This window comes from Camelus ferus, chromosome X (genome assembly GCF_009834535.1).
Source record: "Camelus ferus isolate YT-003-E chromosome X, BCGSAC_Cfer_1.0, whole genome shotgun sequence".
Taxonomy (NCBI): domain Eukaryota; kingdom Metazoa; phylum Chordata; class Mammalia; order Artiodactyla; family Camelidae; genus Camelus; species Camelus ferus.
In genome coordinates, this window is record NC_045732.1 from 76,053,618 (window position 1) to 76,078,590 (window position 24,973).

The following is a 24,973-nucleotide window of genomic DNA, read 5'->3' on the forward strand; positions in this document are numbered from 1 at the left end:
ATATACAACCAATACTGGAGCACCTAAATATTTTATATTTAGCAAATACTAACAGACATAAAAGGAGAAATTGACAGTAATGCAATAATAGTAACACCCCACTTACGTCAATGGACTGATCATCCAGACAGAAAATCAATAAGAAAACAGTGGCCTTAAATGACATATTAATCAAATTGGACTTAATAGATATATACAGCACTTTCTATTTTAAAACAACAGAAAACAATTTCTTTTCAAATACACAAGGAGCATTCCTAGAATAGATCACATGCCACAAAACTAGTATCAACAAATTTAAGAGGATAAAAATTATATCAAGCATTTTTTGAACCACAACAGTATGAAACTAGAAATCAATTACAGGAAGAAAAATGGGAAAACACAAACACATAGAGACTAAACAACATATTACTAAAAAACCAATGGGTCAACAAAGAAATCAAAGAGGAAATCAGAAAATATCTTGAGAAAAATAAAAATACAACTTTCCAAAATCTATGGGAAGCACCAAAAGCAGTTTTAAGAACAAAATTTATAGCAACAGAGGCCTACCTCAAGAAAGAAGAAAAATTTCAAATAAACAACCTTACCTTCCATATAAAGGTACTAGAAAACAAAGAATAAAGCCCAAAGTCAGCAGAAGAAGGAAATAATAAAGATCAGAGCAGAAATAAATAACAGAGACCAAAAGAAAAGATCAATGAAATCAAGAACTGTTGTTTTGAAAAGATAAACAAAATTGATACAACTTTAGCCAGGCTTATTAAGAAAAACAGAGAAAGGACTTAAATAAACAAAACTAGAAATGAAAGAAGCTACACCTTATATCACAGAGATACAAAAAATCATAAGTGAATACTATAAACAGTCATATGCCAACAAATTGGACACCTAGAAGAAAAGAATAAATTTCTAGTAACATATAATCTTACAATACTGAATCAAGAAGAAACTGACAAACTGAACAGATTGATCACTAGTATTGACAATGAATCATTAGTAATCAAAAACGTCCAAGATGAAGAAGCAGAGAAACCATTCCCAATTAAAAGAACAAGAGAAATCCCCTGAAAGAACAATCAATGAAATAGACATCGATAGCCTACTAGATCAAGATTTCAAAATAGGAGTCATCAAAGAATTGAAGGAACCAAAAGAGATAGTGTTTAGAGATATAAAATATGACAAAAATGAAATCGAAACTATAAAGAAGAGCCAAGTAGAACTGGTAAACTCATTGGCTGAGATGAGAATGGATCTAAAGGCTGTGCAAAGCACCTCAGATAATGCAGAGGAATGAATTAGTGACCTAGAAGACAGGACAACAGAAAGCACCCAATCAGAAGTGCTACAAGATAAACAAATAAAAACAAATGAAAGCAACATAAGGGACCTATGGGATAATATAAAGCGTGCCAATCTTCACATAATATGGGTTCCAGAAGGGGAAGAAAGATCAAAGGGGATTGAAAAGGTTTTTAAAGAAATCATGACTGAAAACTTCCCAAACTTAAAGAAGGAATCAAATATCTAAGTACAGGAAGCTCAGAGGGTCCCAAACAGGAAGAACCCAAACATACCCACACCAAGACATATCATAATCAAGACGGCCAGAGTCAAGGATAAAGAAATGATCCTAAAGGCAGCAAGAGAAAAACAAAGAGTGAGTTACAAGGGAACTCCCACAAGGCTCTCAGCTGATTTCTCTACACAAACACTACAGGCCAGAAGGGAGTGGCAAGATATGTTCAAAGTCCTGAATGAAAAAAAGATGCAGCCTAGGATACTTTATCCAGGAAGGCTATCCTTTAGGATAGAAGGAGACATAAAGAATTTCACAGATAAGAAAAAGCTGCAGGAGTTTGGCAACACTAAACCCATGCTAAAAGAAATACTGAAAGGTCTACTCTAAATAGAAAAGGAGCAGGATGCTACAGAAATGAGAAACTCATAACTGGAAAGGTGATAACTCATGACTTACAAATAAAATAAACACGAAATTATAAAAGAAGACATACAAATCATTGAGAGTGGGAGAGGGAGTCAGGGAAATGTAGAATTTTTTTTTCTTTCTTTTTTAAATTTTTTGTTCTCGGTAGGATGGGTTTGAGATCATGTTACTATCACTTTAATAAAAAACAGTTATAGTAATGGGCTAATAGATTTATAAGAAAGGGTAACCACAAGCCAAAAACGTAAAAGGGAGTCACAAAAATTAAATAAAATACATGATAACACAAAGGAAAATTACCAAACCACAAAAGGAAGAAGAAAGGAACAAAGAGGAACAACCAATTCAACTGCAAAGATAAGTTCAAAATGGCAATAAACACACATCTATCATTAATTACTGTAAATGTTAATGGACTAAATGCTCCAGTCAAACACAGAGTGGCAGACTGGATTATAAAGCAAGAACCTTCAATATGCTGCATACAAGAGACCCACTTTAGAGAGAAGGACACATATAGATTGAGAGTGAAAGGATAGAAAAGGATATTCCATGCAAATGGAAAAGCCAAAAAAGCTGATGTTGCAGTACTGATTTCAGACAAAATAGACTTTAAAACAAAGTCCATAAAGAAAAATAAAGAAGGACATTTTATAATGATTAAAGGAGTGATACATGATGAGGATATTACACTCGTTAAGATATATGCACCCAATATAGGAGCACCTATCTACAGAGAACAATTATTAACAGAGATAAAGGGGGATATTGATGAGAATACAATCATAGTTGGAAATTTTAACACCACATTAACATCACTAGACTGATCTTCCAGACAGAAAATAAATAAGGCAACAGAGAAATTAGATAATACAATAGAAAAATTAGATTTGGTGGATATTTTCAGAGTATTACACCCCCCAAAAATAGGATATACATTCATTTCAAGTGCACATGGAACATTTTCTAGGATTGATCATGTACTTGGGCACAAAAGAAACCTCAACAATTTTAAGAAGATAAAAATTATCTCAAGCATCTTTACTGACCACAATGCCATGAAACTAGAAATCAACAACAGACAAACAAAGGAGAAAAAAAGGAAAGCATGGAGATTAAACAATATGCTATTAAAAAACCAATGGGTCAATGAGGAAATCAAAGCTGAAATTAAAAATACCTTAAGACAAATGACAATGAAAGCACAACCACTCAAAATCTATGGGACACAGCAAAGGCAGTGCTAAGAGGGAATTTTATAGCAATACAGGCCTTCCTCAAAAAAGAAGAACAATCTCAAATAAACAATTTAACCCACCACCTGAATGAATGAGAAAAAGAAGAACAAAAAGCCCCAAAGGCAGTAGAAGGAAGGAAATTATAAAGATTAGGGAGGAAATAAAAACAATAGAGATTAACAAGACCACAGAAAAAATCAACCAAACCAAAAGCTGGTTTTTTGAAAAAGTAAATAAAATCAACAAACCTCTGGCCCAACTCACAAAGAAGAAAAAAGAGAGAGTACAAATTAGCATAATAAGAAAGGAAAATGGAGAAATTACAACAAATAACCTAGAAATACAGAATATCATATGAGAAGATTATGAAAAACTATATGGAACCAAACTGGATAACCTAGAGGAGATGGACAAGTTTCTGGAAACATACTGTCCACCAAGACTGAATCAAGAAGAAACTGACCATTTGAACAAACTGATCACTAGAAAGGAAATAGAAATAGCAATTAAAAACCTCCCTACAAATAAAAGTCCAGGACCGGACAGCTTCACCGGGGAATTCTACCAAACATACAAAGAAGAACTCATACCAGGCCTTCTCAAACTCTTCCAGAAGATTGAAAAGGAGGGAATACTCCCAAACTCATTCTATGAAGCCACCATCACCCTGATACCAAAACCAGGCAAAGACACTACCAAAAAAAGAGAATTATAGGCCAATATCACTGATGAACATAGGCGCCAAAATCCTCACCAAAATATTAGCAAATAGAATCCAACAACACATAAAAAAGATTATACATCATGACCAAGTGGGTTCATCCCAGGGACACAAGGCTGGTTCAACATACACAAATCAATCAATGTAATACATCACATCAACAAGAGAAAGGACAAAAACCACATGATCATCTCAATAGATGCAGAAAAAGCACTTCATAAAATTCAACACCTATTTATGGTAAAAACTCTCACCAAAGTGGGTATAGAGGGAACATATCTCAACATGATAAAAGGCATATATGATAAACCTAAAGCCAGCATAGTACTCAAAGGAGAAAAACTCAAAGGCTTCCCACTAAAACCTGGGACAAGACAAGGCTGCCCACTATCATCACTCCTATTCAACATAGCCTTGGAAGTCCTAGCCACAGCAATCAGACAAGAGAGAGAAATTAAAGGGATCCAAATTGGAAAAGAAAAGGTAAAAGTGTCACTAGATGCCAACGGCATGTTACTATATATAGAAAACCCTAAAAGGTCCACACAAAAGCTACTAGAGCTGATCGAAGAATTCAGCAAGCTAGCAGATTACAAGATTAACATTCAAAAATCAGTTGCATTTCTTTACACTAACGATGAATCAACAGAAAACGAAAGTAAAGAAACAATCCCCTTTAAAATAGCACCCAAAGTAATAAAATATCTGGGAATAAATCTAACCAAGGAGGTGAAAGAATTATACATAGACATCTATAAAACATTGATAAAGGAAATTAAGCAAGACTTTAAAAAATGGAAAGATATCCAATGCTCTTGGATTGGAAGACTCAATATTGTTAAAATGGTCACACTGCCCAAGGCAATCTACAGATTTAATGCAATCCCTATCAAATTACCCAGGATATATTTCACAGAACTAGAACAAATCATAATAAAATTTATATGGAACCACAAAAGACCTAGAATTGCCAAAACATTACTGAAGAGAAAGAAAGAGGCTGGAGGAATAATTCTCCCAGACTTCACACAATACTATAGAGCTACAGTCATCAAGACAGCATGGTATTGGGACAAAAACAGACATATAGACCAATGGAACAGAATAGAGAGCCCAGAAATGAACCCACAAACTTTTGGTCAACTCATCTTCGACAAAGGAGGCAAGAATATACAATGGAATAAAGACAGTCTCTTCAGCAAATGGTGTTGGGAAAACTGGACAGCAGCATGTAAAGCAATGAAGCTAGAACACTCCCTTACACCATACACAAAAATAAACTCAAAATGGATCAAAGACTTAAACACAAGACCAGATACAATAAACCTCCTTGAAGAAAATATAGGCAAAACATTATCTCACATACATCTCAAAAATGTGCTCCTAGAATAGTCTACTCAAACAATAGAAATAAAAGCAAGAATAAACCAATGGGACCTAATTAAACTTACAAGCTTCTGCATAGCAAAGGAAACCATAAGTAAAGCAAAAAGACAACCTATGGAATGGGAGAAAATTTTTGCAAATGAAACCAACAAAGGCTTGATCTCCAGAATATATAAGCAGCTCATACGACTAAATAAGAAGAAAAGAAACAACCCAATCTAAAAATGGGCAGCAGACCTAAACAAGCAATTCTCCAAGGAAGAAATGCAAATGACCAATAGGCACATGAAAAAATGCTCAATATCACTAATTATCAGAGAAATGCAAATCAAAACTACAATGAGGTATCACCTCACACCAGTCAGGCCATCATTCAAAAGTCCACAAATGATAAATACTGGATAGGCTGTGAAAAAAAGGGAACTCTCCTACACTGCTGGTGGGAATGCAGTTTGGTGCAGCCACTGTGGAAAACAGTGTGGAGATTCCTCAAAAGACTAGGAATAAACCTACTATATGACCCAGGAATCCTGCTCCTGGGCATATATCCAGAAGGAACCCTACTTCAGGATGACACCTGCACCCCAATGTTCATAGCAGCACTATTTACAATAGCCAAGACATGGAAACAGCCTAAATGTCCATCGACAGATGACTGGTAAAGCAGTGTGGTATACTTATACAATGGAATACTACTCAGCCATAAAAACTGACAACACCACCATTTGCAGCAACATGGATGCTCCTGGAGAATGTCATTCTAAGTGAAGTAAGCCAGAAAGAGAAAGAAAAATACCATATGAGATCGCTCATATGTGGAATCTTAAAAAAATCAAAAACAAAAACACACAAACAAAGCATAAATACAAAACAGAAACAGACTCATAGACATAGAATAGAAACTTGTGGTTGCCAAGGGGGCGGAGGGTGGGAAGGGATAGACTGGGATTTCAAAATGTAGAATAGATAAACAAGATTATACTGTATAGCACAGGGAAATATACACAAGATCTTATGGTAGCTCACAGAGAAAAAAATGTGATAATGAATATGTATATGTTCATGTATGACTGAAAAATTGTGCTCTACACTGGAACCTGACACAGCATTGTAAAATGATTATAAATCAATAAAGAATTTTAAAAATTACGTAAGACCTCTAAAATGAAAATGTCAAACATTACTGAGAGAAATTAAAGGAGAATAAAATGAACTGAGAAATATATGATGTTCATCATTTAGAAGATTTCATATTATAAAGATTTTTTTTTAAATTCCTCAATTTAATGTACAGACTCAAGTCAAGACCAATTCCAGATTGTATTAGAAAATGATAAGATGATTATAAAATTATGTAGAAATGCAAAGGGCCAAAAATAGTAAAGATACTCTTTAAGAAGAACAAAGCTGGAAAATAATACTGCCAGATATAAAATTTATCAATATAAAGTAATTAAGATTAGTAAGTAATAAGGTAAGTGGCATTTATCATGAGAATGAAGGATGGTTTAAACATGTGAAAATCAATCAATGTAATTCTCCATATTAACAAACTAAAAAAGAAAAGCCCTATAATCAACTCAATTGACATAGGAATGCCTTTGAAAAATCGCAATATTCATTCTTGGTAAAAACTTTCATCAAACCAGAGAAGAGAACTTTCTGAATTTGATACAGCACATCTAAGAAAAACTTACACCAAACATCATACTTCACAGTGAAAGACTGGAAGCTTTCTTCCTAAGATCAAAAACAAGACAATGGTGTCTGCTTTCATCCTTTCTGTTCAACATTCTATGTGTGGTCTAGTCGGTACACTAAGGCAAGAGAAAAAAGGCATCCATATTGCACAGGAATAATTAAAATTTTCTTCTCATATGACATAATCATCTGGGTGTATAATCTGAGGAAATCTTTTTTTAAAAGTTATTTGGAATTCCATTTCTGGTATGAAAGTATGATGAGCTCTGCAGACCTGCTCCTCAGTGAAACTTGTGAAATTTATTTTAAAAACAACCATTTAAAGTTTCTGGAAATAGTCCTAAGTGCATGAAACAAAAGAAAAATAAACTATTCTTTCAAGAAAATCTATTAAAACCCCATATGGAAAATCCAGAGTCCAAGACCTGTTCCTACCCTGAAGGAAACTACTCCAGAGTAGAGCAGCCAAGTAGGAACGCAGGGCTCTCTGTTCTCCCAGAGCCAATTTGCAGGGCCATCTTCCTGGGAAGGGCAAGATACCAGTATTTCTCATCTTAAAGCAAGCTACCTATTGCTGTGGCTAAATTCTAGGCAAGTTTGAGAGGAAGGACATCCCTTCATCCTCCTGGCCCCCACTCATGGAATTTGGACTCGAACTTGGGCATGGCACTGCTGAGAGTACTGTGGTCTCAAGTGTCCTTGATCTAGCTCATGGGGCAGTGATCCATGCTGGCAAAGCCAAGTTGAGGAGACCTGGGGCTGCTGCCAACTTCCCCCTGCTAAGCACTCAGCAACTAAAGTTGGAGTGTCCCTCATAGAAACCCAGAACCAAAGCCATGACTCAGAGGTTTTGTCCTACTGATTCCTGCTTTTGTATTCCATCATTATTGTTAGCTCTTTTTTCTTTTCTAGTTTTTTAAGGTGAAGGCTTGGGGCCTTGATTTTATGTTAATCTTTTCTAACATAACTATCTAGTATAACCTACATCAAGGCATATCATAATCAAGTTGCTGAAAACCAGTGACAAAAAGAAAATACTAAAATAAGCCAGAGGAAAAAAAGACACATGCTAAGGAACAAAGATAAGAATGATAGTAGACTTCTCACTGGAAATAATTCAAGGTAAAAGACAGTGAAGCAACATTTTTAAAATAAAGGAAAAATTATTAACTTGGAATTCTTTATCCAGGGAGAATATCATTCAAAAATGAAGGCAAAATAACGATTTTCTCAGACATGATAAATCTGAAAAATTCATAAACAACAGACCTACTAAAAAAAGTTAAAGGAAGTTCCATTTAAGGAATATTAAAGGAAGTAAAAAAGAAAAATGACACTAAATATGGATCTACACAAGGGAATGAAGAACACCAGAAATAGTAACTATGTGAGTAAATATAAAGATTTTTAATTATTTTACTCTCCTTAAAGTGTAAATAATAACAGTATACTGTGGGGTTGATAAGGTATATAGAAATAAAATATATGACAATAATAGCACAAAGGTGAGAAGAGAAAAAATGAAAGTCTACTATTCTAAGAGTCTTACACTATATGTGAAATGTTGGAACAGTACTTGAAGGCAGACCATGATAGTTAAAAGATGTGCAGTATAACACTAATGCAATTATTAAAATAACAAGAGGTACAGCTGATAAGTCAATAAAAGAGGTAAAACTGAATAATAAAAAAGCATCAAAATAAGACAGAAAAAGAAAAACAGGGGGAACAAAGTACAGATGGGACAAATAGAAAACAAATAACAAGATGGAAGACTGAAACCCAATCATATCAATAATAACACTACATGTAACTGAAATTCAACAGTATATAAAACAGAATAGGCATCCTGATGAATGAGTATGATCTGTTCCAGAAATGCAAGGATGCAATGCTTTTTGCCCTTGTAATAGAAAGCCTCTCACCATATTGAGAGACTAAAAACAGAAAAACCAAACAATGATCTCAATATACCCAGAAAAAGCACTTGACAAAGTCAAATATCCATTCTTAATAAAAACTGGTGGCAAGCTAAAAACAGAAAGAATCTCACTCAATTTGATAAAGGACTTTATGCAGAAATTATGGTTAACATCACATTTAATGGTGAAAGATCAGAAACAAGGCAAGACTCTAATGACGTCTAATCAAAACCTTACTTTAGGTTCTAGCCAGTGTAATAGATGAGAAAAAGAAATAAAAGGCATCCAGAGTGGAAGGGAAGATATAAAACAACATGATTATCCATGTAGAAAATCTGATAGAATCTACCAAAAAGCTATTAGAACTAATAAGTGAGTTCAACAAGGTTGCAAGATATAAGATGGAAACAAACAATCAATTGTATTTCTATACACTAATGTGAAAACCAGATGCTAAAATTAAAAAATAATACCACTTATAAGGTCTTAGTGATAAATATAACCAAAAATATGTGAGACTTCTACACTGAAAACTGTAAAACATTGCAGAGAAAAATTGAAGAATCAATATTAAGATTTCAATCACCCCAAATTGATCTATATAGTCTATATAATCCCAGTCGAAATCCCATTGAGTTTTGTTTTTTAAGAAACTGACAAGATGATTCTAAAATTCACATGAGAAACTGAAGGATTTAGAACAGCCAAAACAAAATTGAAAAAGAAGAATAAGATTCAAGGATTTACACTACCCGACTTCAAGACTTATTATAAAGCAACAGTAATCAAGACAGTGTGGTACTGGTATCAAGATATATCAGAGCTTTTCAATCTCAGTACTATTGACATTTTGGGCCAGATAATTCTTTGTTGTGGGAGCTGTCCTATGCATCATACAATGCTTCTATCTACCAGAAACTAGTGGTATCTCTGTAGTTGTGACAAAACAGTCTCCAAACTTTGCCAAATGTCCCCTGGAGGAAAAACTGCCCCAGCTGAGACCACTGAGATAGACAACAGATCTGGAAGAGAACAGAGTCCAGAAACTGATCTACATATATATGATGAATGAATTTTTCATCAACAGTACAAACTCAATTCAATGCAGAAAGTATAGTCCTTTCAAAAAATAAATGGATATTTATAAGAAAAAAAAGTCAATCTATACCTTGTACTATGTTTATAAAAATTAACTCAAAATGGATCATGGACCTAAATGTAAATCTAAAGATATAAAACTTCCAGAAGAAAACAGGAGAAAATCTAATATCAGGTTAGGTAAAGATCTCTTAGATACAACATGTATGTATGATCCATAAAGAAAAGATAAAATAGAATTCATCACAATTAAGAACTTCTGCGCTTTGAAAGAATCAGTTATGAGAATGAAAAGATAAGCTACAGATTCAGTGAAATTTTTTGTAAATCACATTTCTAGCAATGGACTTCTATCTAGAATATACTTTTTAAACCTCTTTAATAAGAAAATAACAATTCAATGTAAAAATAGGTAAAAGGTTCAAACAGACAATTAAAGAATATATACAGATGGCAAATAAAACAGGAGAAGATGCTCAACAGTACTGGTCATTAGAGAAAGGGAAAATAAAACCACAATGAGCTACTACTACATAGCTTATAATAGCTAAAATTTAGAAGTCTGTTTATACCAAGTGTTGGCTAGGATACAGAGCACCTGGGACTCTCATACACTGCTGATTGGAATGTAAAATGGTACAATCACTTTGGAAAATCATTTGAGAGTTTCTTAAAAAGTTAAATTTATATCTACCATATGACCCAACCTTTCTACTCCTAGATATTTACCCAAGAGAAATGAAAGCATATGTCTATACAAAGACTTATACAAATGTTCATAGCCGCTTTATTTGTAATAGCCAAGAACTGTAAACAACCCAAATGTCCATCAACAAATGAATGGATAAACAAATTATGGTATTTTGCTACAATGGGATACTACTCAGCAGTAAAAAGTAATGAACTATTCATACATCCTATGACACTGATGAATCTCAAAATAACTATGCTAACTAAGGGACAAAAGAGTTTTTTAAAAAGGCTGGTGCTATATGATTTCATTTTTATAAAATTGTAAATATAGCAAATTGATCTCTAGTGACAGAAAGCAGTTTAGTAGTTGTTTGGGGATTGTGGGGTGGAGGTGGAGGCAGCGAGAAGTGGAAATGGATTACAAAGGGGCACTAGGAATCCTTTGAAGGTGATAGATATGTTCATTATCTTGACTGTGCTGATGATTACATAGATCTACACATTTATCAAGACTTATCAAATTGTACACTTTAAATATGTACAGTTTATTGTGTCAATTAAATACTTCAATAAAGATTTAAAGATAAAAAAACTATCTAGTATGTTTTCCTTAATTTAGAACTACTTTATATCATGCTTTTTATTTTGTTCAATTGAAAAAGTTTTAAATTTTCCTTTTGAGATCACTGACTTAGGTTTATTTATAAATATATTATTTAGTTCCCAAGTACTTGGAGATTTTCCAGATACATCTGTTTTTGATGTCTAATTTTATTTCTTTTGGCCAGAGAACCTATTTTGTATGTTGTGAATTCTTTTAATTTTTTTACAACACAGAATATGGTCTATCTTGGTAAATGTACACACTTGAGAAGAATGTGTATTCTGCTGCTATTTGTTGGCGTGTTCTATAAATGCCAATTAAATCAAGCTGGTTGACGGTGTGGTTCCTCTTTCTGCTACCTTTACTTATTTTCTGTCTACTTATTATATTTGTTATTGAGAGAGGAGTGTTAAAATTTATAACTATAATTATAGATCATCTCTTTCTCCTTTTAGTTTCCTGCCTTTGCTCCACATCTATGGTTAGGTACATAAATACTTAGGATTGTAATGTACTCTTGATGAATTGACCCCTTCATTAAAAAATGGACTTCTTTGTTTCCAATAATAGTTTTGCTCTTATATTTATTTTTTCTGATATTAAAATAGCTATTTCAAACTTCATTTGATGAGCATTAGCATGGTGCATCTTTTTCCATCCTTTTACTTTTAACCTATTTATGGCTTTATATTTAAAATGGGTTTCTCTCAGGGTGAAATTTCAGGGCTTTCTTTTTTATCCAATTTGACCATCTCTTCCTTTAAATAGATGTTTAAATTATTTATATTTAATGTGATGGTTGATATGGCTGCAATTGGTTTTCCATATGTTTCATCTATTCTTTGTTACTTTTTCTTTTTTTCTGCCTTCCTATTATTCTTATTATACATTTTTATAAGCTTTCTTGCTTTATTAGCTATAGTTTTTAAGTTCTATAGTACACATCCTTAATTTATTACAATCTACCTACAAGTAATTTTATAGAATATCAAGCACAGTATATTTCCATTTCATTTTCTGGTCTTTGTGCTATTGTTTTCATATATTTTCTATAAATATATATAGAAATATAGAATATATATATATATATATCAAGCCACATAATACAATGTTATTATTTTTGCTTTAAGTAGTTATTATTATTTAAATAGATTTAGAAAAAAAAACCTATTTTATATTTACCCACATATTTTCCATTTTGGTTGCTCTTCCTTCCTTTTTATAGATCCATATTTCTATCTGGAATCATTATTCTTCTGCCTGACACATTTCCCTTAATATTCCTTGCAGTACAGATCTGCTAGCAATGAATTTTTAAGCTTCTATGTGTCTGAAAATGTTTTATTTTATCTATGCTTTTAAAATATATTGTCTCTGGTACAAAATTCTAGATTGACTTCTTTTTTCTTTTTTTTTTTTTTTTAGAAATTTTAAGTTGTTGCTAACTATCTTCTTACTTGCTTGTTTCTGACAAGAAGACTGCTGTCTTTCTAAAATTTTCCCTTTGTTTGTAAATGTTCTGTTTCACTCTGCTTTTTAAGATTTTCTGTTTATCACTAGTTCTAAGCAATTTGATCATTTCCTTTGGTGTAATTTTCTTCATGTTTCTTGTTCATTGAGCTTGGTATGGGGGGATTATAATTTTCATCCAATTTAGGATATTTTTACTAGTTTTTCTTCAAATACATTTTCTGCTCTCTCTTCAGATAATCCAGTTACACTTATATTAGGTCATTTGAAGTTATCCCACTTGCGCTGATGTCCTGTTCACTTTTTCAGTCTTTTTTCCTCTGTGTACTGATCTGTTTTTTCAGTCTTTTTCCCATTGTGTTTCAGTTTTGCTATTTCACCATTGTTATCTTCAAGCTCATTAATCCTCTCCTTCTTCAGTGTCTAATCTGCTGTTAGTCCCATCTGGTATATATTTCACCTCAGATATTGTGTTTTTTTATGCCTAGAAATTCAATTTGGTTCTTTCCTTTAACTTACATGTCTCTACTCAACATGCTCATGTATTTTCCTATACTTTTGAACATGTGGAATTTAAATATATCTGTTTTAATGTCCTTATCTACTAATTCTTTCATCTGGGTCATTTATGAATCTGTTTTTATTGATTGATTATTCTGCCTTTTTGGGTTGTATTTTGTTGCCTCTTTGCATGCTTGGTAGTTTTTTACTAGACACCAGCTATTGTAAATTTTACCTTGTCAGATACTAGGTATTTTTTGTACTGCTTGTAAATATTCTTAAACTTTGTTCTGAGATAATGTTAAGTTACTTGAAAACAGTTTGATGCTTTTGAAGCTTACTTTCAAGCTTTGTTAGGTGGGACCAGAGAAGACTTTGTTTGGGGATGATTTTGTCACACCACTGAAGCCATATCCTTCTGAGTAGGCTACCTCAGTCCTTGTATGTTAGAAGTTTTTCCACTCTGGTTGATAGGAACACAAATTATTCCCAACCCTGTTATTCCACTTGCTATTATCCAGTGGCCCTTTCCTCAACCTTGGGTTGTTTCCACACATGAATGAGTTAAGCAGTACTTACCTGAAAGTTTGAGGGAAATCCTCTGCAGATTTCTGGATCTCTCTCTCTCTCTGCCCAACTCTGTCTTTTCCATTGCAGCTCTAGCTTCTACTCTGCCCTACAAATTGTAGACCTCTTAGCCACCCCGAATTCAAAACTCTTTCTCATCAACTGATGGAGTCTCCCAGGAAGTATGTGGATTCTCCCTCCCTTTACTGCAGCCTGAAATTTATCCAGGCAGTAAGCTGGTACAATAATAGGGATCAGCTTGTTTGCTTCCCTTATTTCAAGGATCACTGTCTTGTGCTGTCTTTGTTCAGTTTCTGAAAACTACTATATACTATATTTGTTCATTTCTTAGTTGCTTTTTAAGACAATAAATCTCATTCCTGTTACTACATGATAGCCAGAGCAAAGGGCTCCACACATATTTTTTATGGGTACTTAAACTCTACATGTCTACAGCTAATTAATTTCAACCTTCATCCCCTACCTTCTTTGTTACAACTCCAAAAGAAACATAATAAAACAAAATAATACTGTTCCTTCTCCAATGTCCCTAGTTTAGAAAATAGCACCACCCAGTCATCCAAGCCAGAAGCCTAGAAGTTATGCTTTCCTCCTCCCTTTTCCTCTAATCCATAATTTAATCAGTCACCAAATTCTCTATATTCCCACAGTTATTAACTTCATCTTGGACAACTGCAATTGGTTTGTGACTGGTCTTTTCTTCCTCCAATACTGCCCTACTCCATTATTTATACTGAAGCAAAAGCCATATAGCTTTCATCTAAAAGCAAACAACACCCACCAAAAAAAAAAAAAACCATGCAAACATATCTTTAACTTTACTTAATAACGGAGTTTACTATATTGGTGCAGTTATAGTAATTCCAACATTATTTTATACTGTAGAATTGAGCAAATTAGTAAACCAGTGAAGAATATTGTGTTAGACTGGAATTAGTGGTATCAGCATAAACTCATTACACATGTACATATACATATGTGTCTATATTTACACAAACATTTGTATAGATATGTATATATGTGTATGTATATGAATATATACAGGTGTATATATGTATATATATAATTTTCTACTTTCTCAATTCTGTTCACTGAAAGATTCTAGAAACAATGATACTCAGTAGCAATGAAAATACCTAACACACGGAAGTTGGATTTTAAATATAATTTCCCACCAAAAAAGATACCATTTCTTCTTGGAAAAAAAAATGACTGATTCCAAGGCTGAATAAGGGAGAGTACAAGTTAAGGATGAAATATACTGTTATGCCATAAAATCAAAAAGTTCTTCAAAAAAATAAGAACATATCAAAAGCCATCTTGAATAGGCTCGCACTAAGTAAATATGGGAAATTATGAGCAAAAATTCTAATCAAAATAGATAATAATCAATAATAACATTAATGGATTAAAATTCATTGAATAAAATAAGAATCCATCAGTTCATGCTAATTGTTACCTAACTAATTAAAGAGAAGGAAAGGGTTTTCTTAGAATAGAATAGAATAGAATAAATGTAAATGACTGGCAAAAGTGACTATGGACTACAGATTAGAAAATAGTGTTATGTCAGGTCACAATTTCTGAATTAATTTTATAAATTAATTTCTTTTTCTGAGGAAATACACACTGAAGTATTTAAAGATAAAACATTATGATATATGCAACTAATTCTCAAATGGTTCAGGAAAAAATTAAATATACATACATTTGCATCTTCCCTTTCAGTATAGCCAATGAAGTTTTATAACACATTACTTCATTGTGATCATATTGCTGGTCATACTAAACTAAGATCCAATCTAGCCAGCAGACTTCTCCTATTTGAAATATCAGGCTGACATGTGCTCAGCATTTTTAGAACAAGGGCATGTTTCCCATCTGTTCCTGGGCCACACCTGCCAGGTGTGGGATTGGTATCAATCCAGGGAAGGATTGGTATTTTATTACTAACGTTGGCTTGGCCAAACATTGTGAGATAATACACTATATGCATTTACCTAAGTGAAATTCAGAACCTTCTAAAACCAGACTAGAGATTGACCATTGAAATGAAGGATTCAAATTAATTTCCAGTGTTCAGAGGGAAGAAACTTTCACTAACCTCATTGGTCAATAGACTACTGAACGCACCTCCTTAAGAATCTTTTTAGATGACAATAGTTAAGACGATCTTAAAGTAGTAACTGACCTCCAAGCCCAGGTCGAAGCCGGTTGTCATAGCCATCCAGAAGACGATCCAGGATTCTGGTGAAGATAGTGATGTTGTCAGTGCTGTCGTCAGGAATATCTGGAGCATGCTTAGGAGAGAGTCTGAGACAGTGGAAGAAAAAGAGACAAAAAATAATAGTTCTTAATAGCAAATAATTACATGTCTAAACAATAATTCAAGAAAATGTCAATCAATATACTGGTCCAATTAAATACCTTTGTATTAACCAAACCAGCAAACACTTCCTGTTTGTCACAATGACTGCCTGTGACCAGACAGTGGTCAATCACTATACTTAAACTCTTATTTCAGCATTGGCATGAGCTTTATCAAATGTATGGTCCAGCCCCAACCCAGCAGGGGAGAAACACCAGTAGAAATCTTGGACAGGATGTCTATAGGTATAGGACCTGGCATAAAGTTGGTTTATCAAATTTTGTTTCATGAAAAAAAGGGCCTCAAAAGAAAAAAAAGAAAATCTTATTAAGAACTTAACCCTCTTGTAGCCTAGAGAAACATAGGTTCACAGAACAACAGAGGCATAAAAAACCCTTAAATTGCATGTAGTCTACCTACCTCTTACCCTGTGGAGACAGAACAACAAAGCAATAACAGTCAATTAAATGTTAAGGCTACCGGGTCTCTTAAGAGATTCCCTAATCTCTCTTATTTCATACATGGGGAAATAAGTTCAGAGAATACACCAAATTTGCCCATAGTCATATTGCTTATAAGACTGAAATAGGAATATAATCCAAACTTTCTGATTTTCTAAAGCCCATCAGCTACCTCCTGTTTAGCTAGTGTGGATGCCTTCTGAAAGCCTTTGCAAGAAGTAGTCACTTTACTAATCACCTAATCAGGTCCAGGCTGTGACTAATGCTTTCACTTTGTGAGGAGGAACTTGGTGTAGTTTGACAGGAATGGAAATAAAGAATGGCCCTGGGTAGTTTAGGAGGAAAAGGGATATAGCGAAGGAAATGGCTGTTGCTAAGGGTCAAGAAGCACAGTGCATAATCAAGTAATAAACTAGAAGTCAGGAATCTGACATCCTATTGCCAGCTGTATTCATGATTTAGAGTAGACCATTAAGCAAATTATGATACTGTATCTCTATAGGTGTCAGTTTTATCCATTCTTATGTTGGCCCCAGAAGGTTGCCATTAATATATATATATACTATTCCTAGCATCTAGTTAATCAGGGCAATAAAAGACATAGGGTAACAGTTGAGAAGGAATCTTGAGAGGTAGTCAATATGTCTTCCCACTAACAATTCTCCTTCGTGGTGGCAAAGGTCTACAGGATAGTAGGAACATCTGAATTGAGTAATTCTTACTCTAAACTGCCACTCCCTAGCTGGTAAACTTTGAAAAATCATTTTGAGCCCCAATTTCCTTAACTCATAAACCTAATTCAATTCACGTAATCATTCAATGATTTTTTAGAAAAAACAAAGCAAAAAAATAAAATAAAATAAAATAAAACAAGGTGAGTAATCTTCCCCCTGCTTACAGGTTTGCTGAGATAATCAAATGATAGAATAGATAAACATACAAGGAGAAAGGGAACTAGTCTTAAAGAGTCTGGAGACATGCATTTGACTTTATTACTTGAGTGACTTTGGGCAAATTATATAACACCTCTAGTGTTAGGTTTCTCATCTTTAAAAATAAAATAACTTCACAGATATATTGTTTTAATATTAAACAACACATTAAAACTTCCAGACTTAAATAATGCTTAATATCTAGAAGTAATAAAAGTTTGTTTTTTTCTTTTTTATAATAGTAGTTTATACATTCAAATGCATTATTCAAATTTAAATAGTCACAACAAAATATTGGCACCTCCACCAGCCAAAGCCATAAAGAAAACTTTGGCCAAGAGACACTGGAACCCAGTGAAGAGTTGAGATGATTGGCTGGTTTAGTGAAAAGAGTACCAGAAGTGATACAGATACCTCATTTGGAAGTGGGAAGTAAAAAGGGAACTGTAGTGCAGAGCTAACAAACTGACATCAATATGCTGAAGAGATAAATACAGGCACCCTGTCAGGTCTTGGCTCACATTTGGCTCAGTCATCAATATTCTGAGTTCACCTTACATGGGCTATGGGGAGAGAGGCTGTGGGAGCTCAATAGAGTTTGTGAAAATTTCTTTCTCATTTTCCCTTAACTCTCCCTGTGGAGAATCTTGACCCTGGTCAGCCTAATTTGATTTCTGGGAAATAGGTCTATGAATTGAATGAAAAGCCATTTCATGGATTACTGGAAGGGGATAAAAAGGAGAATCCTCACAGAGTCATAGATGAGCTATAAAGGGCTTCAGAGATTATCTACTCCAAGTGGATTCATAGACGGTAATTCTAAAACCCCTGAATGTAATTTTAACCACAGAGTGTTAATGGAAAAGCTAAAATTTGGATCCATAATTCCAAAATACTAGACCAATATACTGTGCTGCCACTCTTACTAAAATAACAATTTCCATGACAGTGCATTTCCATCCCTTGCTGACTCTGTGTTGACATGTTAGCAGCATTCTTCACTAATAACTTTTAAACTTTTATGTCAAAAATCAATGCTAAATATCACTCCAAAATAATTTTCAATAGATTTCTGTATAATTTTGCACTTGATTACTGGTGAAGTTTTCTCCTGATGTGTGTTAAATTATTGCATGGGGAGCTGGAAGCTGGTTTAATCTAGAGCCCAAGTGAGAACTCTCTCTTCTTAAATAACTGAACTGCAACAAGCTGAAGATTCTGTAGTTTGTGCTCATCCAAAGTAGTTTGAGAAACAACAAATAATCATTGTATGCCAGGATTATGGAGGACCCTAGAGATCATATAATTATTTCCCTTCATGTTAAAGATGGAGACTTAAAACACCAACAAGAGAAAGGAATTCTTCAAAGTCACATGGTTATTAGCTTGATGAGATTGATGCAATAACCATGTTCATTTTGCCTTATATCTATCATTACTGGCTAGACTAAATATGATATTAGTAATCCATCATTTAAGCATGAAAATGATGTTACTAATAAACTATCTGTACGTTAGGCAAATTTAGTCATTTTTCTAGTCCTATAAAGATTCTAGTGGCAAATCCACAGAACTAGGGTCAAATGAACAGTTTTAGTCCTGATTCTGCCACTAACTAATCATGTGAACTATTTCCTTGCATGTAAAATAGGGATAATTCCCCAACTTATGAAGCTTTGGGGAGAAATAAGTAAATAAGATAATAAACATAAAATTGCTTTGTAAATGGTAAAGCTCAATATACATTAAGAGTTGATCATTCCTTTTTCCCCAAACTCCTAAAAATGTAATGAGACACCTTCAAAAGAGATGCACTTTCATGCTATGGGAAAAGTTAAGCTCACTGAGCAATTAAATTCAGGATGTTGGCAGTAATAGTATTAGTTCAATCACATTGAGGAAGGACCCTGGTGTGTTTATGTCAGGGGGAAGCAGAAGAGGCTCAGATATGGAGTTGCTGATGCAGTTCATAAAACAACCCAAAGAGAGGGGAAATTTACTTCATTACAAGGATGGCATTCTCCCTAATAATGTATATCTCTGGGAAAGAACAGATTTTTAAAAATAAATAATTATTGTGCAGAAGGTGATGTCAGCAAGATGGAGGGCTAGGAAGTCCCAAAGTCCCTTCCACACACACACAAAACCCCCAAGAACAATAAATAAACAACTACAAACTGAAGAAAGCCAAGGGAAAGCTCTAAACAACAAAGAAGCAGCAGCAAAAAATTGAGGAGCTTAAAAATCAAGGATGGCCACATAGAAAAGTATAGGAAACATGTTACCTGTGTCATCCCATCTCAGTTAAGACCTGCTCCACACCTAGCAGAATCACCCCTGATGAAGTTTATCACACAGGGAGAAGGAGGGCAGAGAACCCCAGGAAGCCTCACTATTTTGGACATTTGCAGCTTTTGCTAAAGAGATCTCACACAGTCTTTACTGATGCTGATCCCAGCTGATAGAATAGCATGGAGTGGCCCCCTCTGGATCTCTACTTCCAGGGTGGAGCTGTCACTAAGGTGAGACTTGCCCTCAGGGTACCTAGTTGCTGATGTGCCCCACTCTCAGGAATCAGGTACCATAGTACCTTACTGTATAAGAAACTGGAGTTGCCACTGCTTTTCACCCATTCCTGACCCCAGGTCAAGGCTTCGCCCAACCATTACCAGGGAAGCCTCTTCTGCCCCGGCCTATCCCCCTGGGTTACAAGTCACACTTTGGCTGCCATTTTCTAGGCTTTGCTGCTGCTGCCCTAATTCCCACCCACAAGGTTCCAGGTCAAAGCTCTGATTCATCATTGCCAGGGGTGCTACCATTGACCTGAGCCCCACCCCTTGGGTCTCAAGCCACTCTTAGACCTCCATTATCAGGGCCCTGATGCTGCCATCCTGGGCCCCACCCACTGCATTCCAGGTCCCGGCTCTGGGCTTTCATTGCAAGGGATACTGCTGCTGCCCTGAGCCACACTCCCCTCATTCCAGGTCAAGACTCTTAATTGTCATTGCTGAGATAGGCTCTCACTGTCCTAAATCCTGCCTGTCCTCTAGATTCCAGGTTGTGGCTCTGACCCATCATTGCTGAGACCAGGCTACCTCTACTTTGAGCTCCACCCTCCAGTCCCAGATCAAGGCTCTGAACCATCATTGCCAGGGGTGTTACCACTGACCTGAGTCCCCACTCAGGTTTCAGGCTGGGGCTCTGACCCATCATAGCTAGGACTAGGCAGCCACTGCCCTGAGCCCAATCCACTTGGTTCCAGTTCATACCTCTGACTGTCATTGTCAGCACTGTGCTGCCACTGCTCTATGCCCAAGTTCCTGGATCTCAACCAGAGTTATGTTACTGCTATCCTGGAACTTCCCTCTGTGGCCAGAATTGAAACTTTGACCTACCAACTCCAGACTATGCTACTACTGCATCCTAGCCCCTGGGCCCAAGCCACCACTGTACCTTGTCATCCCAGAGTCTGTTCCACTGCTGCATTCTGGCCCCTCCCTAACAGCCAGAGTCACAGTGGTGACTCCCTGAGACCCAAGAACTGATTCCATGGGATAGCTACGCATGCCCACACCCTAGACACCAGTACTATAGCTGCAGCAAGTGTGTCCCATGACCCAGGTGCTATGTTAATTCCATGTGCAACTGATCCTAGGACATTGGCTCCAACACTTCTCTGAGGACTCTATGTGTCAGCATGTCAGACCAGGCACTGAGAAGGATCTGTTCAGTTAGAACATCCTCCTATGAACAAAAAAACAACGGGGATAGGGGAACAGGAAGACCTCAGAAGCCTTAGCCTCTGAAGATTCCAATAGCCTTACCTACCACTACCACCTGCAGGTCCTCTGCAGCCTTGGCCACAGAAGACCCCCATAGTCTGACCAATGGCAACCTCTGCCAATGGAGCAGCATGGTGACTACAGCACTGTGCCTTCCCCAAAACCAAGGATGCTGTATCCCACCCAGCTGGTGCCCCTTAAAGCCACCTCCAGGTGAAAGTCTTTTACTACTGTAGCCAGTCAGAAAAGAATGAAAGACGTGATTGCACTCTCAAATGCACAGACATCAATGCAAACCCATTAGAAACATGAAAAAGTAAGGAGATGTGATACCACCAAAGGAACAAAATAATACTCCAGTAACTGACCCCAAAGAAGTGGAGATCTGTGAGTTATCTGAAAAAGAATTCAAAATAATGATTTTAAGCAAGCTCAAGTGAACACAGATAGACAAATCAATGAATTCTGGAAAACAACGCATGAGCAAAATGAGAAAGAATTCAATAAAGAAACAAATTAAAAAAAAAAACAGAAGTCCTGAAGATTAATGATACAATGAATAAAATGAAAAAAAAATGCAACAGACAGCTTCAAAAGTAGGCTCAATCAGATCTCTTGATATTATCTAATCAGAGGAGAATAAAAAATTAGAATAAAAAAATGAAGAAAGCCTGTGTTAAGTATGGGACATGATTAAAAGAAACAATATTTGCATTATGGGAGTCCTTGAAAGAGGAGAGAAAGGGACAGAAATCTTTAGAAAGAAATAATGACTGAAAACTCTCCAAGTCTGGGGAGAGATATGGTCATCCAGGTAAAGAAAGTTCAAAGATCCCCAGACAGACTCAACTTTAAGACATCTTCTCTGAAACATTATAATCAAGCTCTCAAAAAATCAAAGACAGAGAACCTTGAAAGCAGAAAGAGAAAAAACAATCACCACATACAAAGGAATCCTGATAAGGCTCTCAGAAGATTTCCCAGCAGAAATCTTGCAGGCCTGGAGAGACTGGGATGATATATTCAAAGTGCTAAAAAAAAAAAAAAAATACTGTCAACCAGGACCATTTTACCCAGCAAAGCTGTCATTCAGAAATGAAGGAGAGATAAAGACTTACATAGGCAAACAAAAGCTGAGGAAATTCATAACCACTAGACTTGTCCTACAAGACATGCTAAAGGGTGTTCTTCAAGCTAAAAGAAAAGATGCTAATTAGTACTGTGAAAACATATGAAAGTATAAAATTCACTGGTAAACAGGAAAGGATTTAGACTTATTACCACTGAATATGTTAGCTGTGGGCTTGTTGTACACGACCTTTATTATGTTAAGGGGCATAATAAAAAGAGCTGGCTCTTTGAAAAGATAAACAAAATTGGCAAGCTTTAGCCAGGTTAACTAAGAAAACAAGAGAGAAGACTTAAATAAATATAATCAGAAATAAAAGAGGAGACATTACAAATGATAGCACAGAAATACAAAGAATTATGAGACTATAATTATATGTCAACAAACTGGATAACTGGGAAGAAATGGATAATTTCCTGGAAACATATGATATACCAAGAATGAATCATGAAGAAATAGAAAGTCTAAGCAAATCTATAATAAGTAAGGAGATTGACTCAGTAATCAAAAAACTCCCAACACAGAGAAGCCCAGATGGTTTCACTGGGGAATTCCTCCAGACATCTAAAGAAGAATTAACACCAATCCTTCTCAAACTGTTCCAAAAATTTCAAGAGGGAACACTTCCAAATTCATTTTATAAAGCCAGCATTACCCTGATATCAAAGCCAAATAAGGCACTATAAGAAAATGAAATTACAGATCAATATCCCTGATAAATACAGATGTAAAATTCTCAACAAAATACAAAACAGTAGACAAACAACAAGGTCCTACTGTATAGCACAGAGGATTGTATTCAATATCCTGTAATAAATCATAGTGGAAAAGAATATGAGAAAGAATATGTATATATATATACACATATATATAACTGAATCACTTTGCTGTACACTAGAAACTGACACACATTGTAAATCAATTATACTTCAATAAAAATTAAATGCAGAAGAAGATCTGACTACTGCATGTTGTGAATGATTAAATAACAAGGTACTAGACCTTAGGGATATGATTTCATATGTGAACATAAGCAGATATATCCCAACTTAAAATGGATTGTATTCCAAAATTTGCAAAGATTTAAAGGTACATTCTTCTTTTGAAACAATGATATAAAAGTTAACTAGTCTTCCAAGCAAGGCTACACAAGTCTTTATTTCTCATAATTAATAGCTGAATGTTTGTAACCATATTGCCAATGCATGAGCACTATATCAGCAACATTTCTGGTTAGGTGGACTTTCATAGGCCAGTGTGAGAACCACTTACAGCACTGCCTATGTGGAGAAAAGAATTATGACACAAAAGGAGGGGAAACTACAGTACTAGGAATATTCCCTTCCCCACTATTATTTACTCTCTATATCACACTGATGGTGATGACCAAAGCAAGGAGCTGGTCACCAGCTCAAATCTCTCAATCAGTTCTGGTGCCTGGTATCCCTAAAATGGAGAGTCCTGACAGTCATCAACTTAACCAAGAGATCATATTTAGCATCAGTATTACTGAGACAGCCTTGCCTCTTGATGTGATACAATAGGAAGTCATAGCATCACCTACCAAATATTTTTGATCCTGGTTTCAAATGTCCTGTGTTACAAATGTTACATTGCTACCTCAAAATGTAAAATGATATTTCTTATTCCTCCAGGTCCTATAGGAAAATTACATTTGCCCCATTTTAGCACAGGCCAGGCAGTCATGTGACTGAGATACTAAGTATTCAGAGATTGATGGATTGCTGTACACAAGTAAATGTTCATGTGCACAAAAGAAATGGGCATGTGCTTAATTCTTACTTAAAAATGACCAAACACATGAAAAGCAATACATTGTAGCAATTAATAGCATGTACTCTAGAGCCAGACTGTCTGGGTTTCAGTCTTGGCTCTGCCACTTTCTAACTGTAAGCTTTGGCAAGTTACTTGACCTCTCCATGACTCCATATTTTATCTGTGAAACAGGAATAATAGCAGCACTTAGCTAGCAGGTCTGTTATTAAGATTCTATGAATTAATATATGTAAAGCATTTAGAATAGTGCTTGGTACATAGAAAGAGTTAGTTATTTAAATATAAGCTTTAAAGTAACATGATGGAATATGAAAACTACAAATAATAATAAAGTCTTGAACCAAGTTTTAAAAAAATCTAATTAGAGACCAAAAGAGAGTGTCCAGTTTTAAGCAATGCCTGGAAGATCGTATCATTTGAGGAGAATAGATGAAAGTAATAAGAGTTACCTATACACAAGAAAGCATGAAGTAGCTCTGAGAGCTGTTACATGAAAAAAGAAGCAAGTGCTACAGGGGCCTAAGACTAATAGACATTACAGGAAGGTGAACTTCTGTTCAGTATAAGAGGCATTTTCCAACCCCTAGAGCTATATATCCCATAGTAGCAGTGCAGTTTACTGCTGGAA

General features: G+C 35.2%; 1 protein-coding gene across 1 annotated transcript in view; it reads right to left on the reverse strand.

Annotated features, from left to right (window-relative positions):
- Positions 1-24,973, reverse strand: part of LOC102507127 (gamma-aminobutyric acid receptor subunit alpha-3) — a 164,192-nt gene that overhangs the window by 35,074 nt on the left and 104,145 nt on the right. Inside the window, exon 3 of the mRNA XM_032475188.1 lies at positions 16,068-16,189. Coding sequence (XP_032331079.1) covers positions 16,068-16,189 — 122 coding nt within the window. The remainder of the gene's footprint in view (positions 1-16,067; positions 16,190-24,973) is intronic.